The sequence below is a fragment of the Elephantulus edwardii genome, unplaced genomic scaffold, assembly GCF_000299155.1.
Source record: "Elephantulus edwardii isolate Elephantulus edwardi_28Jun2011 unplaced genomic scaffold, EleEdw1.0 scaffold00002, whole genome shotgun sequence".
In the NCBI taxonomy this organism is placed as follows: domain Eukaryota; kingdom Metazoa; phylum Chordata; class Mammalia; order Macroscelidea; family Macroscelididae; genus Elephantulus; species Elephantulus edwardii.
The window spans coordinates 33,005,808-33,020,279 of NW_006399752.1; the positions used below are offsets into that span (position 1 = coordinate 33,005,808).

General features: G+C 60.4%; 2 protein-coding genes across 2 annotated transcripts in view; one reads left to right on the forward strand and one right to left on the reverse strand.

The window, feature by feature from the left end:
- The window catches only part of EVL (Enah/Vasp-like), a 72,318-nt gene extending 63,088 nt beyond the window's left edge, over window positions 1–9,230 (forward strand). The window contains exons 7-13 of the mRNA XM_006879069.1: window positions 1,583–1,643; window positions 3,190–3,253; window positions 4,150–4,216; window positions 4,308–4,370; window positions 6,964–7,030; window positions 7,259–7,316; window positions 9,193–9,230. Of these exons, the coding sequence (XP_006879131.1) occupies window positions 1,583–1,643; window positions 3,190–3,253; window positions 4,150–4,216; window positions 4,308–4,370; window positions 6,964–7,030; window positions 7,259–7,316; window positions 9,193–9,230 (418 nt within the window). The remainder of the gene's footprint in view (window positions 1–1,582; window positions 1,644–3,189; window positions 3,254–4,149; window positions 4,217–4,307; window positions 4,371–6,963; window positions 7,031–7,258; window positions 7,317–9,192) is intronic.
- Window positions 9,231–11,086: 1,856 nt separating this feature from the next.
- DEGS2 (delta(4)-desaturase, sphingolipid 2) overlaps window positions 11,087–14,472 on the reverse strand; it is a 27,125-nt gene continuing 23,739 nt past the window's right edge. The window contains exons 2-3 of the mRNA XM_006879070.1: window positions 13,413–14,155; window positions 11,087–11,233 (exon numbers count right to left, since the gene is read on the reverse strand). Of these exons, the coding sequence (XP_006879132.1) occupies window positions 11,087–11,233; window positions 13,413–14,155 (890 nt within the window). The remainder of the gene's footprint in view (window positions 11,234–13,412; window positions 14,156–14,472) is intronic.

Below are 14,472 nucleotides of genomic sequence, written 5' to 3' on the forward strand. Positions count from 1 at the left end.
TCCGTGGTCAGTGTTGTGAGGAGGGACACAGGGTCCTTGGACAGACTCCACGGTAATTCCCGTCTTCATCTTTCAGAGGGCCTGGTAGATTTGAACCACATGCCTCCGAGTGGCAGTGCAGCTCCTTGCTTCTGGACCAGTAGATGTGCTTAGCTTTGTGTCGTGGTGTGGAGTTCCATCTCAGAGCCCTTATTGACTGGAGGCTTCAGTAAAAGTATGAAAGTACCCAGGTCCCAAGCCAGCGAGGTCGTAGCAGCACCTTGGTGGTGGGTGCGTTAGACCCGCTGGTGGGAGGCTGCTTTCTCTCCAAGGGCAGAAAAGGTCGAGCTTCCCAGAGACACCCCGATGGCGTGGACGCCTAGCTGACCAGGAGTGGCCACTTTCAAGCCGCTCTTCAAAGCCTGCTGGGCAGAGATGACAAGGCATCACAGTGTGGCACGCTAGTGCCCCCCTCCAAAGCCGCACCCCTGGGAGTCCTTTGAAGCCCATTGGACAGAGGTGCCAAGATGTCCTAGTGTGGCACTCAGCTGCCCCCTCTGAGGCCACACCATAGGGCCTCACTCACCACTGTGAACTCGGGAGGGAGTCGGGGTACCCATGTGACTTTCACAAAAGCCCACTGCACTTCCTGTCCTCAGAGCAGAGTAACCTGCTCACCTCACTGTGGTCCAGCCTGAGCTTGCTGGCAGAGAGGGGAGGGGTTAGTAGGGGACTGCAGCCAGCCAGGTCAGCAGGGCACCCCTTCATGAGACAGGGTGTCAGAGAGACGGCCAGAGTGTGACCGAGGAGGCTGCGGTGGGGGCCTGTCATGAGCCCGTGCAGCTAGTGATGGCCTGGTCCCCCTGCTGGACCGCACACCTCCTGAACTCATGAGAGGACGTGCTCACCAGCGAAGGGGATCCTGGGAGTTAGTTAGATGAGGCACACGAAGCAGACGTGTTTGTAAAGGGAATGAGTGTACGCCTGGTTGACAGTAAACAGAAACCAGGCTGGCTGCCATCGCATTGACGCTCACCCACAGAAGCCCTGCAGGACGGAGTGGACACCCACTGGGTGTCTAAGGTGGTGGCCTTCACGGAAGTAGAGTTCCTCGTCCTTCTCCCAAGGTGTACTGCTGGGTTAGAGCCACTGGCCTTTGGTTAACAACCACACCAACAGGCCCTTCCTGTTTGACTACAAGCATAGGCCAGGTTCGTCCAAACCTATCCCTTCTGGGTACGTCCAGGTTCATGGTGGTGGTTCAGACTGAGGGTCTCTAAGGGAAGAGCTCTCCTTCCACTGGGCAGGGGATCTGTTGATGCAGCCCCATCAGCATGCAGAGGTCAGCTCCCCAGGCCCACCATGCCCCTGCTGTCCCACGTGACCAGGCCCCGAGCATTCTTCACCGTAGATGAGGAGCCACCCGTGTCCTGGGACCCATTCACATCCCATGAGTCCAGAGCCAGGCCCCTGAGCTGGCCTGGCCTTACCTGGACCCGGGACCAGATCCCATGTCCCAGGGTTACCTGGGGACGGAGGCGGCGTCCGGCTCGGCGCTCAGAGCTTGAGGCGCTGCCCTATTGTGTTTCTTTCCTGTGTCCAGGAGGAAAGCTGCTTCCCAGACCGACAAGCCCACAGATAGAAAGGAAGACGAGAGCCAAACGGTGAGTAGCCTCGGCCGGGCCCCCAGGAAGGTGCTGGGCGGGGCCACCGGCCACCCACCTGCATCTCCCCACCCCAGCGGAGCTGCACCAGCCCTGCCTCCAGGGGCCAGACCCCCAGGAAGGTGCTGCTTGGGGGGCTGCCAGATACCCACTCGCATTTCCCCAACCCTGGTGGGGCTGTCTCAGCGCTGCTTTCTGAGTCCCTTCTCTGGAGGGCAGAAGGGACGCCCCCCTGCTCAGCCGTGCACGGCACCCACCGTGGCGGCTCATTCACGTGCCGTCCTGACGGGCGACCACAGCCTCGCCGGGGACTAGGGTTGCAGAGACCGCAACAGAGTCTTCACCCTACCCTCTAATGGGTGGCCCCTCCTCCTGTGTCCAGCGCCCAGCACCCACTCGGGCAGCGTCTTCACCCTCTAATGGGTGGCCCCTCCTCCTGTGTCCAGTGCCCAGCACCCACTCGGGCAGGACTGCCCTTGCTATTGCACGTCCGGGGGCTTCTTTGCCCAGGAGCCCTCACGAGGTTTTGAGCAGCAGAGGCCAGCTGTTCCGGAGTGGTCTGACAATGCCAGTGCTGCCCGAGTGTGGTCACCCAGCACAAAGATTTGTGCTCCCACCTCAGCCCAGCTAGCTGGGAGAGAAGCGCCTTGAAGCCATGGGCCCTAGGGCAGAGGGTGGGCGCCCGGCCACCTCATCCCAGTGCTGGTCACATCCCCACTTCCTTTGTCTTCCATGAGTCTTCTCATAGCCGAGGCTGACCCCAAAAAGGGCAGGGCAGCCCAAGGGCTTCCCTCCAAGACCCCGTGAATTGATGAGACCCAGACAAGGGCAGGTGTATAAACAGAGGGAGACACCTTCTCTTGCCCAAAGGACACAGAGAAGTGTATGCCCAAGGCCGCAGAGGAGGCCAGGAGTGTGCCAGGTACAAGAGCGGGGCCATGCCGGGTCACCTGGCTCTCGTGGCTGTGTCTGCCGTGAACCCCCTCCGTCCCTATGTGACCAGGTGGCCCTGGAGGCTGCACGCAGGCGGGTGAAGCAGGCCCTGGTGCAGGCTCACACTTCGGCAGAAACGCTGGTGAGCCAGCGACCCCTCATTGCTGCCGGCATTGGCGTCTATGCCCCAGCCAGCCCCTGGGATGGGCCCTGCCCAGGGCTTCCCGCTCAGGTTTATAGGAAATGGCTTTGCCCACTCGGCATCCTCACCTAGACAGCCAGGCCGCCTCTAGTGGCCACGCCTCCTCCAGCACTGGCCAGTGCCCTGTGGGCCTGCAGGCTCCCCTGGCCGTGGGCACCCTGGAGCATGGAGAACACACACACCCCCTGAGTGAATCGACCTCAAGGGCTCCGTCTTTGCTGGCCATGTCTCCTCCTTGACCTCTGCCCCAGCTGTCCACAGTGAGGTGACCTCGCTGGGACTCAGGGTTCCCTCTTCGGTTATGTTACCCAAGGAACGTTCTAGAGCATTTGGGAAGGGGAGGCCCTGTGAGTAGGAGAGCCCCGAAGCCCCAGTCCTGCTGGCTGGTGCCAGTCTTCCTTTCCATTCCAGGAAGACCCCAGCACCTCTCCATCTCCAGGGACCCGGGCAGCCAGCCAGCCTGCCAGCACCTCAGGTGAGGGGGGCTGACCAGGTCACTGGTCCTCCAGCCGGGCCCCTCCCCTAATCGAAGATCAGAGGCCGCGTGGTGGCAGCAGGAGCCCCAGGCTGACTCTGAGGGGCGTGCGAGACCACCAAATGCTTGAGAGCTAGGTGGGTCCCCTGGGGGGTGGGGGGTGGGACCTGGCCCTCTCGTTCTCATCCCAGGCCCACTCAGAGGCAGGCTTGTCTCATGGCACGTGTCCTCTGTGGAGTAGCAAGCTGTCGGCTCCCAGCTGGGCCAGTGCTCACAGGAGGAGTGATCCCTGTCAGAAAGCCCTCTGCCTCTGAGACCTCGAATGCTGGCCAGTTGCAGAGATGGCCTGTCCCTCTCAGATCTCTCCCGGTCAGGCTGTGAGGGGGTGTGATGGGAGAGCTGAGGTTTTGCAGTGAGGGGAGACCGGGAGGGGTCACTAAGTCACTCCATGGATGCTGGCTCCGTGTCTGCACTGGCTGGCCAGTGCTGGGGACTGGCCGGCTATTTCCTGTGGCCAGGCCCTGCCTGGGCAGCACCCACTGTGGCACCTCCCTCCCGGCCAGGCCTCCTGTAGGCTGTGACCTGTGTTTGTAGGGACTGCCCCCAAGTCCTACCCATGGGAGACACAGGTACATGAGGAGACATGGGGTGGGGGACACAGAGGGACAGAAGGTTAGAGGACTCTCGAGGAAGAAGCACTCAGGTCAAGGGCGAGGTAATTCTCGGGACAGTCCTACATCAGATGGGTCACCTCCCAGGGAATGGCCTCTGGGGCGCCGTGGTTTGGCCCAGAGGGCACCTGAGCTGTAGCACCGTGGCCAGATGGGTGGAGGTCCCTGCTTGAGTGTGGAGGGGTGGGAGTGCTGCCCACTCTGACACCTCCCGCCATGGTCCAGAGCCCGGCCGGAAGCCCTGGGAGCGGAGCAACTCGGTGGAGAAGCCCATGTCCTCCCTGCTGTCCAGGTGAGCGCCCGGGAGCTGCACACGTCTTCCGGGTGGGCAGGCGGGCAGGCGCGGCTCCAATTCACATGTCTGCTTCATTCCATTGCCTTAGAACCCCGTCTGTGGCAAAGAGCCCCGAAGCTAAGAGTCCCCTCCAGTCTCAGCCTCACTCTAGGTACCGACACCCCTCTCTCCCCAGGTGTCCCCCATCTCTGGACATCTTTGTCCCTCATCCCAGGACTAACACCTCACACCCTGTCTCCTGTCTTGTCATTTAACCATTGGCTCTGGGAAAGGGGGGCTTGTCCTTCTCAGACCTGGGGAACATCAGGGCTGGCAGGGCCTGGGGCCATGCGGGCCAGCTCCTTCCTCCTATCTGTGCGGACCAAGGTGGAGGCTGGGGCCTGGGGAGAGGACTTGCCCAGAGGCAGGCAGAGGGACTTGGGTGAGACCTGGACTCAAGACTGCTGGCCCTGAGCCGTGCAGGAGGCCTCACCTGGCCCCGTGCTGCCCTGGAAGGTGAGGTCTGTCAGCACCTGCCTCCTTCCCATTCAGCATCTGGTTGGCTGTGGGCAGCTCCCCACTCCTCAGCGAGCCCCACTAGCACACACAGCACGGAGTCTTACCCATGCATATTCTGACCACACAACCCAAACCACCGGGGAGACAGTGGGGGGGACATTTGCATGAATCTCGCCCTGGAGGTGTGGCCAGGCTGCTAGAGCCAGGAAGCCGTCGAGAGCCAGGACCAGGAAGGCGCCATGGTCCCCACAAAAAGGAGGAAGCAGCTGTCACAGAACAGGGTGTCCTTGGCCTTGGTCTTGAGTGAAAGGAGGCGAGGCTCAGGTGGATCTGAGGCCGGCTGGACTGTCTGCAGCTGGGCCCGTCCCTGCCTACAAGGAGCTTGTTGGCTGGAAGGCCTCTCCCCCGACTAGGACAGCTAGCCCTGTCTGAAGGGGCTCTGAGGAGGGGTTAGTGTGGGGCGTGGGCCACAGGCCTCCCCGCAGCAGCCCGGAGCTGCGTCCTGGAGGGGCTGTGGTGGGGACAAGAGCTGCTTACTGCAGGTCCAGAGAACAGAGGAGCAGGAACTTCGGGAAGGGTGGGGAGGAGGTAATGAGGAGTAGGGGTTCAGTCTTGTGAGGGGCGGTGCTCTAGAGAGCTCGCTGGTGCCGTGAGGAGGAGGGGCTGCAGTGGGCAGGAGCTGAGAGGAGCCCGCTCGCCCAGGGATCCTGCCGCACTCCCGACCCACTCAGCCTCTCCCCAGCTCTGAGTCGACCTCATTTCCCAGAGGATTCAGTGGGGGTAGGGATGGTCCTTCCCACAGTGGCAGTACAGAAGGCCCCAAGGTGCTGCTGTCGTCGTCAGCGTCCAGCCGTGGACACAGCAGTCCAGGTTCTGGCAGTTTGTCATTGGACCAGAGTCAAGGGCCCAGAGGAAGGTGTGAAGGACCCAAGACCCGGTGGGATCTAATGACTCATGGAGCCCAGCTCACTGAGGACCTCGGCCAGGCCCCTGCGTGCCATATCTCCACTCACCCAGGAGGGAACAGAAGCACCTACTCCTTCCTGCTTTCTTGCAAGCAGGGATATGACCTCGGCCGCACAAGGGGGACCCCACCGCGGTGCCAGGTGCACCCCCACAGCCTGTCTGTCCCATCACAGGCCACACAACTTCCTAAAACCACAGACTCTGACCGCCACCCTCAACTCCCCTCATCACATCCGCACCAGGTCCGTCCTCACCATGCCCATCCGCGTCACATCCTCACTGCGTCCTTCCCCACCACGTCCATATCCACCATGTCCTCCCTGTGCCCATCCCTACCATATCCTCAGCACGTCCATCCCCACCATATCTATGTCCACCACGCCCACACTGCCCATCCCTACCGCATCCTCACCGGGTCCTTCCCCACCATGTCCATAGCCACCATGCCCTCACTGCATCCATTCTCATCACATCCTCACTGTGTCCATCCCTACAACATCCTCAGCACGTCCATTCCCACTATGTCCATTCCCACTATGTCCTCACTGCGTCCATCCCCACCAGGTCCATCCCACCACTTCCACCTTCACCACGTCCTATCCATCCCCAGCACATGCATCCCACCACATCCTTCCCCACCATTTCCTCTCTGCGTCCATCCCACCACGTCCTCACCATTTCCTCATGTCCATCCGCACCACGTCCTCACGCCCTCACCATGTGCTCACCATCCCTCCACCACCTCATGTTCTCACCGCGCCCTCACCATGCCAGAATGGAGACTGAGCATGGAAGCGAGCTCGATTGGCACTTTGCCATGATTCCCACAGCCAAGACGTGAGCTGTGCTCAGAACTTTTCCAGGGAGTGCAGCCCACCGAGTGGACACGTGAGGAGGTGTGCCCGGCGTCAGCTTTGCCATTACTGCTGGCTTCCCGCAGCCACCAAGCAGTGTGGCGCTGTGTTCTTCTGGGGCACCTGCTGGCCCTGGTGGCTGGGCCTGTCCAGGATTTCAGATCAGATTGGTTCCTTGTGGGACCTGAGTCCCAATCGAGTCCTGAGCTAGGAAATAGGGTCACATCTCCTGGGAGACACTCTGAGGCCCAGACTGGGCTGCAGACCATCCTGCAGTCACCAAGGATCCAGAAGGTCACCAGCGGTCAGAAGCCGGGGAGGGGGAGGTGGCCAGAACACGCGCTCAGCCGTGGAGCAGGGGCAGGGCCCACTGCACAGGCTGCCTCCGATGTCACCCAGCAGCCTGTACCACCTCCCTCCTCCCAGGATGAAGCCGGCCGGGAGCGTGACTGACATGGCCCTGGACGCCTTCGATTTTGACCGGCTGAAGCAAGTGAGCATGGTCCCTTCCACGGGGGATGGGGGGCAGAGGGCAGGAGTGAGTGGGCTCCTGGGCAGGTGACCCCAACCTCACCTGGAGGGGGGTGGCAGGTCCCATAGCCTCTTTCCCCCATCGTGGGAAGACAGCTGGGAGCCCTCCTGGGGTTGAAGGTGGGCCCTGAGACTCCGGCAGCTGGGTCCCTGTCACGACTTGTCACCCGCGCCACTCTCCCACCCACAGGAGATCCTGGAGGAAGTGGTCAGAGAGCTTCACAGGGTCAAAGAGGAGATCATCGAGGGTAAGCTGGGCAGGGCAGACTGGGCTGCCAGAGGGTCCTCACAGGGGGGCCAGGCCAGGGCTGTGTGAGGGGCCAGGGGTGGACAGGGAAGGCTGGGCCACAGGAGGGTCCTAACAAAGAGGCCACACCTGGGCCATGCAAGGGTCCCAGTGGACAGGACAGGGTGGAGCCAAGCAAGGCTTCTGGGAGGGGACAGACCAGGGTCCTTGAAGGGGCAGGCTGGGACACAAACATCCCCCCCCCTGGGGTAACCACATGCCTTGAAGGCTACCAGAACAATGGTGTCAAGACAGGAGGCCTGGTCCTCAGCCCCCTCCCCTGGACTTGCAGAGGAAACTGAAGCCCGGTCACATCACGTGACTTCTAAGTACATGTGTGAACGATCCGAATCCGAGCTCTCGTTCCTCTGCTTTTCTGTTGAAAGTCTGTTCCCACCACAGCGACCCTAAGTCCAGAGCAGAGCTGCCCAAGGGGTCGCCAAGCCTAAACCTTTGTGGGCGGACAGCCCCATCTCTCTCCTCAGAGTGGCTAGTGGATCACAGAAGCCAGGGCTTGACAGAATGATCTAGAATGTTGGCTAGAGCCCCACACAGCAGACACCGCTTCAGCTGTCCGTCCTGCTTCACTGTCTGTTGACATAAATTGCTTTGCTATTCCACCGCCTTCAATGAGTTGCTTCAGGGCTCCCAGTCAACCAGGCCTGCTTCTCTGCTGGGCCCACGGCATCCCCACGAGAGCCACTGACCAGAGCAGAGCTAGGAAGGGCGCCCAGGCCAGGGGCCTCATCCCAGGGAGGCACGCCTGTCCTTCCTGTCCCCAGGCCTTGATGGAGTGGCTCAGATCTGGAGCCAGAGGAAAGGGAAGGGCCAGCAGTTCAAAGGACACAACTCCCAGCAACCTATGGGCCTGGGCATCCAGTGCCTGCGAGAAGGGCCACTCCTGGGGCAGCAGAGGGGCTGCAGCCAATGCGGAGGGGGCGGACACCTGCACCTGACTCCTCCTGGCCAGCCGGGGCAGGGCCTGTGTTCCTGAGGCTCCCAGGGGACAGATCACACCCGATCTGGCCAGAGAACTGGGTTCCTGTTTGTTCAGGGCCCTCTGGAGGGCTGGGCTGGGGAGATAACTTCATGAAAGAAGACGGGCAGCCTTGGAGCCCAGAGACCAACACCCAGGCCAGCTTTTAACTCTGCTGGGTGGTCATCCCCCGCCAGGCCCTCTGCAGCGGCCAGGCCAGGGACCTCCCCTCTCCAGCCTCCTCTTCGTCACTTCCATGTCTGCAGCAGTGGCTACAGTGGCAGCTGCTCCCAGGCATGGGCCTGTAGGGAAACGGATCACAGAGGCATCAGAGCCAGTGGCCTCCAGACCAAACAGGGTCAGGCCAGATCGGGGTGCCCTGGGGAAGGCAGAGCTGATGAGGCAGAGTGAGGGTACAAGCAGCAGCAGGCCTCATGAGGAGCAGTTCTCGGGGTTCAGATGAGGCGGGCACAGGGTGCTCACAGGGAGAAGTCCCAGGAGGGAGGAGGGCGGACAGCCGGCCACACTCAGCGCTGTATCAGGAGCTGCATGTAGACCACGCGAGCCTGGAGGGGGCGTGGAGCACCTCAGAAGACCACGTGAGGGAGACAGCCCTCAACAGGGCTGAGCCTGGCAGTGTCCCCACCCCACAGTGTTCCACCACAGTGTCTGTCTGTCCCCACGCTATACTGCCTGTCTCAACCCCAAGGTGTCTGTCTCTGTGTCCCCACCATGGTGTCTGTCTGTCCCTAGTGTCTGGTGATAAGACAGTGTCCCCAGCACAGTGCCTGTCTCCATGGCCACCCATGAGCGGGTGGGCTGCCCCTGCTGCCCCTGAGCCCTGTCCCCCATCTGTCCCTAGCAATCAGGCAAGAGCTCAGTGGGATCAGCACCACATAACCGGGGTCCCGCCACCGCCAAGGAGGGGTCCCCTGACGCCGAGGGACAGTGCGCAGCCCCACCTCGCCGAGCGCACACAAGCGGACACACTGCAGAAATGCGAACCTGTGATAAATATTCCGAACGAGGAAACAGTCCAACGCCTGGATTTTTTAGATTCTACCTGACGCAGCAACAGGCCTCCTTGTCTTTTGTATTTTATATTGCTTATTTAAGTGTACATTCTGTTTGGTTTCTAGAAGGAAGCCAGGTCACACGCCTCATTAGATGTTTCGAGTTTGCTCCTAGCAGACGCGCTGCCCACACAGCGCAGAGCTGTCCGGATGCGGTCCTTCCCCAGGGCCCATCCACCGGCCGGCCGCACGGTGTCTGTGTTCACATGGTAATAAACTTCACTGTCCACTCCTCAAGCCTCGGCTCTCGCTCCTTGTGGTCACTGGTGGGAGGACACATCTGGAGCACTGGAACCATGTCGGGTGGGCTGGCAGGCAAGCATCACTTTGGTGGATGCCCCAGGCGGAAGCCTCAGCTCCCAGGGGACCCCAGGGCTGCAAGGGAATTCATGCATGTCTGTGGTGACAGCTGGTGATGGTCCGATGTCACACTGCCCCCGCGGGGCAGGGATGGGGGCTCAGGGCTCCTGCTCTACCTGAGTCCTCAGGAACCTTCACCTGATCCCACCTCACCCTCACTCCAGCCTGTCACCCTGCACCAGACAGCTCGCCTGTCACCAGCAAACAGGCCATGTGGACCCTGGGTCCTGGGACTCAGCGGCCCAGCCACAGGTTCCAGCCGTGCTGTCCCGCTGACAATCCCAGCCCTGCTCAGACCCCCTCCCTGGAATGTGCTAGTCCTGCCTGGGTCCTCTGACTGGGTGTCCCAGGGGGCCCCCTTCCAGGTGTGTTTGGGGAGACTCAGAGATATGAGACCAAAGGCGGAGATGTGAGGTCTCCTGTGTGCACAAGGAGGGGCCAGGTTCAAAGTCTTTCCGAGACCTCGCTGCTCCTGCTCGGGGCTCCCCGACAGCTTGGGGACAGGGGTGCCTGGCACGGGCAAAGGCCCCACGTCAGCAGCACATGGCTCCCATCCATCCTGCTGCTAGGCCAGGGGAGCAGGAAGCCCACCCGGCAGGGGTCATCGGGCCTCAGTCTCTATTGCCAGTGCTGGTCCTCTCTGGCAAAGAGACCTGTCCTCACCGCTCCGTCAGCCTCTCTGAGACCAGACCTAGTGCCCCCAGCCCAGCTCTCCTGGAACCAGAGGGTGTGCAGACAGCTGCTCCCTCAGGACCAGGTCCTCAGAGCTTCTGCCTGTCACTGGCCACCATCCATCTACCTGACCGCTGATACCCGATCTGAGAAGCCCCCCCTGTGTCCCCACAGGAAGGGGTGCTGCTTTGGGGAAGGGGTGGTGGCCCTTAACAGAGCCCTCGCCATCCAGGTCGGGAGACTAATGGGGAAGTGAGGACTCAGGTGGAGCGCAGGTGGTCCAGCCAAGGTGCCCAGGAGAGGACAGGGCAGAGCAGCACGAGGAAGGACTCACAGCTGGGAGGTGGGGGACACAGCTGGCAGTGAGGGGCTTCTGTGGGGCAAGTGTGTGAAGGCCATCTCCCCAGGGCAGGAGGGGCCACTGTCCCCATGCTCTGGGGTCTTGGGTCCAGGCCTTTTCTCAGCACTGCCGGGATGTGGAAACAAGTGTGGGGTTTAATGTGGAGCCGGAGCAAGAGCCCCCCAGCCCTTGACGCTGCAGAGCCCCTCGCAGCAGGGTGGCCTCGGCCAGGACATCGGTCGGTGCAGCCCCAGGGACACGGGGACCGTGTGGCCGGATCAGTTCTGGGAGCCAGGCCGGGAGGGGACCCGTCACAGCCTGTCCTCCGCCAGCTTGCACACGCGCTTCACCCGGGCATAGGGCCCCAGCGAGTCCTTGAACACGAAGTCCCAGAGCACCTTCATCCAGGAGTGATGCTGGGGCAGGTGGTCATAGTACTCAGGGGCGATCTTCCGGACCTGCAGGAGGACAGGCTGGTCAGCGCATCCGAGGGCCCCACCCACTGACCCGAGGGCTCTGCCCACAAATCTCACTGACCTGCCCTTCAATCCAAGGGCCCCACCCACCAACTTCACATACCAGCTCACCAGTCCAAGGACAGGGGCCCACAGAGCCCAGGGACCCAGCCACCAGCCAGAGAGCCTCACCCCTCAACTTGAGGGTTCCGCCCACCAGCCTCATGGCTCCGCCCACAAACTCATGGCTCCGCCCCCCGACCAGAGGTCTCCTCCCACCAATCTGAAGGCCCAACCAACCAACTCAAGGGCCCTGCCCACCAACCTACACCCCATGGCCTCACCCTCTAACCGGAAGGCTCCACCCACCAACCTAAGTGCTCCGCCCACCAATCCCCACCCCCACCCCAACAGCCTGACTAGTGCCTTTCCAGTAGAGCATAGGACCGTGGGACAAGGGGACACCAGCAGTCCTGCCCCTCCTCAGTGTACCTTGGAGTGCTGACCTGGGAGATTCTGGCATGTCCCAGAGCCAAAGTGCTACTGGCCAGAGCAGCTGGCTGGAGCCCCACTGACCCAGGTTCTGCAGTCTTATCACTGTCACCTCCCTCTGTCACCCATCAGGAAGCGCTCTGGACTCACCCCTGAAGCCACCCCGACCCTCAGCCTCCTCTGTGCCGGGTTCCTAGGTCCCTCTACAGCTGACACCAAGGCTGAGTGAGAGGAGGGCACGATAGGCATGCTCCTGGCTGACGGCAAGTCTGCACCTAGCCCAGCTTGGACTCTGGCGCTGTCCTCATGAGCACCTCGGCCACCCCAGCCTCTGCCTTCTCATCTACAAAGTAGGAGGATGAAGCCCCTGCCTCAGGACTGTCTGGGGAGGAGGGGCCCAGCCAGGCACATGGACGTGGGTGACACCCCAGGGCACATGCCCATGCACACATGGATGTGGAGTACACACAGACCTGCTAATGTGTACACACACAACCCTTCTTATGCAGGCATCTGCATACATGTGCACATGTGCAAACATACATGTAGATGCATGCACACCTACTAGTGTACACACAGACATGCTAATGTGTCTGCACGTGCTGTTGTTGCTGCTGTTGTTAAGTGCCGTTGAGTCAAGCACGACTCATAGCAACGCTATGAACAAAAGATCTGAACCCTGTTCTATAACTATCATCATTTCTCTGTGTTCATAGAGTTTCCAGAGGCATGTGTTTTAGGAAGTGGATGCCAATCCTGCTTCCAAACCTGAATCAGTCTGGGAGCTCCACCACACACTGTCCATGATAGGTAACCATTATGGCGTTTGACACATCAGTGGTACCGCATTCAGCATCACAGCAACCCCAAGTTACTTCAGTGCAGCAAATTGACAGACCAGTGCTGTACCACTTAGAAGAATGTTCATCCCAAACACAATTAACACCAGGCCTAAAGGCTGCAGGCCCAAAAGCCCTACTGCCTTTTAGATACAAGGCCCACCCACAGGTCCTGGTTGACACTAAACCAACAGGCTACCAGCCCACAGTTCATTGTTAGCTAAATCTGGCAAATCCAGTCAACTCACACCTGATTGTGAAGGGGGGAAAAAATAACCAAATAGTCCACACCTGACCCTCAAGACAAGAAAAACCATCTTCCAGAATCCAACAGCTTCACACATGAGCCTCCAAATTGTAAACTTAGTGGGGCCCAATCACCTTTTAAATAGAAGGTCTACCCACCAGGTCCTGGTTGACTCTAAGCCAAAAGGCTTCCAGCTCACAGCTCATTGTTAGCTAAATCCAGCAAATCCAATCAGCTCACACCTGATTGTGAACGAAATCAAAAACCCAAACAGTCCACACCTGACCCTCACCAAGACAAGAGAAACCATCTCTAAGAATCCAGCTGCTTCTCATATGAACCTCCACTCTTGCTGGTACACACATCAGGGAGCGGTGCCCCATGCAGGCATTTGTACACATGTGCACGAATATACACATGGGATGCATGCTCATATGCTCACGCATGTACTAGAACAAACATGGGAGCAGACAAACCTTCCCATACAAACACCTGCTCACGTGAGCACAGGTGTGCAAACATACATGTAGGTGCCTGTACACAGACCAGTACATGTACACATGTGCAGCACCAGAAGCCAGAAGGACGCCCCACTCGCCCGTACCAGGGGCAGGTTGCAGCTAGGGATGCTGGGGAAGTCGTGGTGCTCCACATGGTAGCCCACGTTGAACGTGATCCAGTTGAGCGGCCCGTAGTAGGAGTAGGTCTCATGGCCCTTGAAGAACATGTAGTGTTCAGCCACAAAATGGCCCGAGATGGGGTGCAGGCCCATGCCCAGCAGGGAGCTGGCCAGCAGGTAGGCGATGGGCTTGAGCCCCCAGAGGCTGAAGATGATGGTGTCCACGGCCAGCTGCACCAGGGTGTTGAGCACTTCCATGCGGGTCAGGGCCTTGGGATGCACGCAGAGTGGCCTCAGCGTGTAGAGGAAAGGCTGCAGAGCCAACCAGAGCAGCTTGCGGGCCGGTGTGCAGAAGAGCCAGCCCTCAAGGCGTGTGGGCACATCCACGTCCAGCCCATCTCCCCCCAGGTAGCGATGGTGGTCTATGTGATACTTCTTGAAGGACGCCGAGTAGGGCACACCAATGGGCAGGTTCGCAAATATGGCAAACCAGCGGTTGTGGCTGGAACGGGTTGTGCCAAAGGCTGTGTTGTGTGAGATGTCGTGGATGGCCAGGGTCAGCGAGTGGTTGACGCAGCCTCCAAAGGCATAGGCCCAGAAGAGCAGCCAGCGCCAGGCCAGGCCACGTACCAAGTAACTGGCCAGCAGCTGCGCCAGCACCAGCGCCGACACTGCCCACTTGAGGTTGGGGTCCGGCCGCATCAGGGTCTTGATAGCTGGGTACTTAGCTGCAAAGGACAGCAGGACAGAGGGTAAGGGGGGTGCCAGCACTCAGCAGCCTGCCCCACGCCCATCCCTCTCCATCTGTCCCCTTTCCATTCTTTCTCTCTCCTATCCCTCCTCCTGCCTCCCCCATCACCTCCCTCCATCCTCTTCCTCCATCATCCACCTCCTCCTTCTCCATCCTCCTCCTCCATCCTCCCTCCTCTTCCTCCTCCATCCTCCTCCTCCTCCATCCTCCCTCCTCCATCCTCCCTCCTCTTCCTCCTTCTCCATCCTCTTCCTCCTCCTCCATCCTCCTCCTCCTCCTCCATCCTCCCTCCTC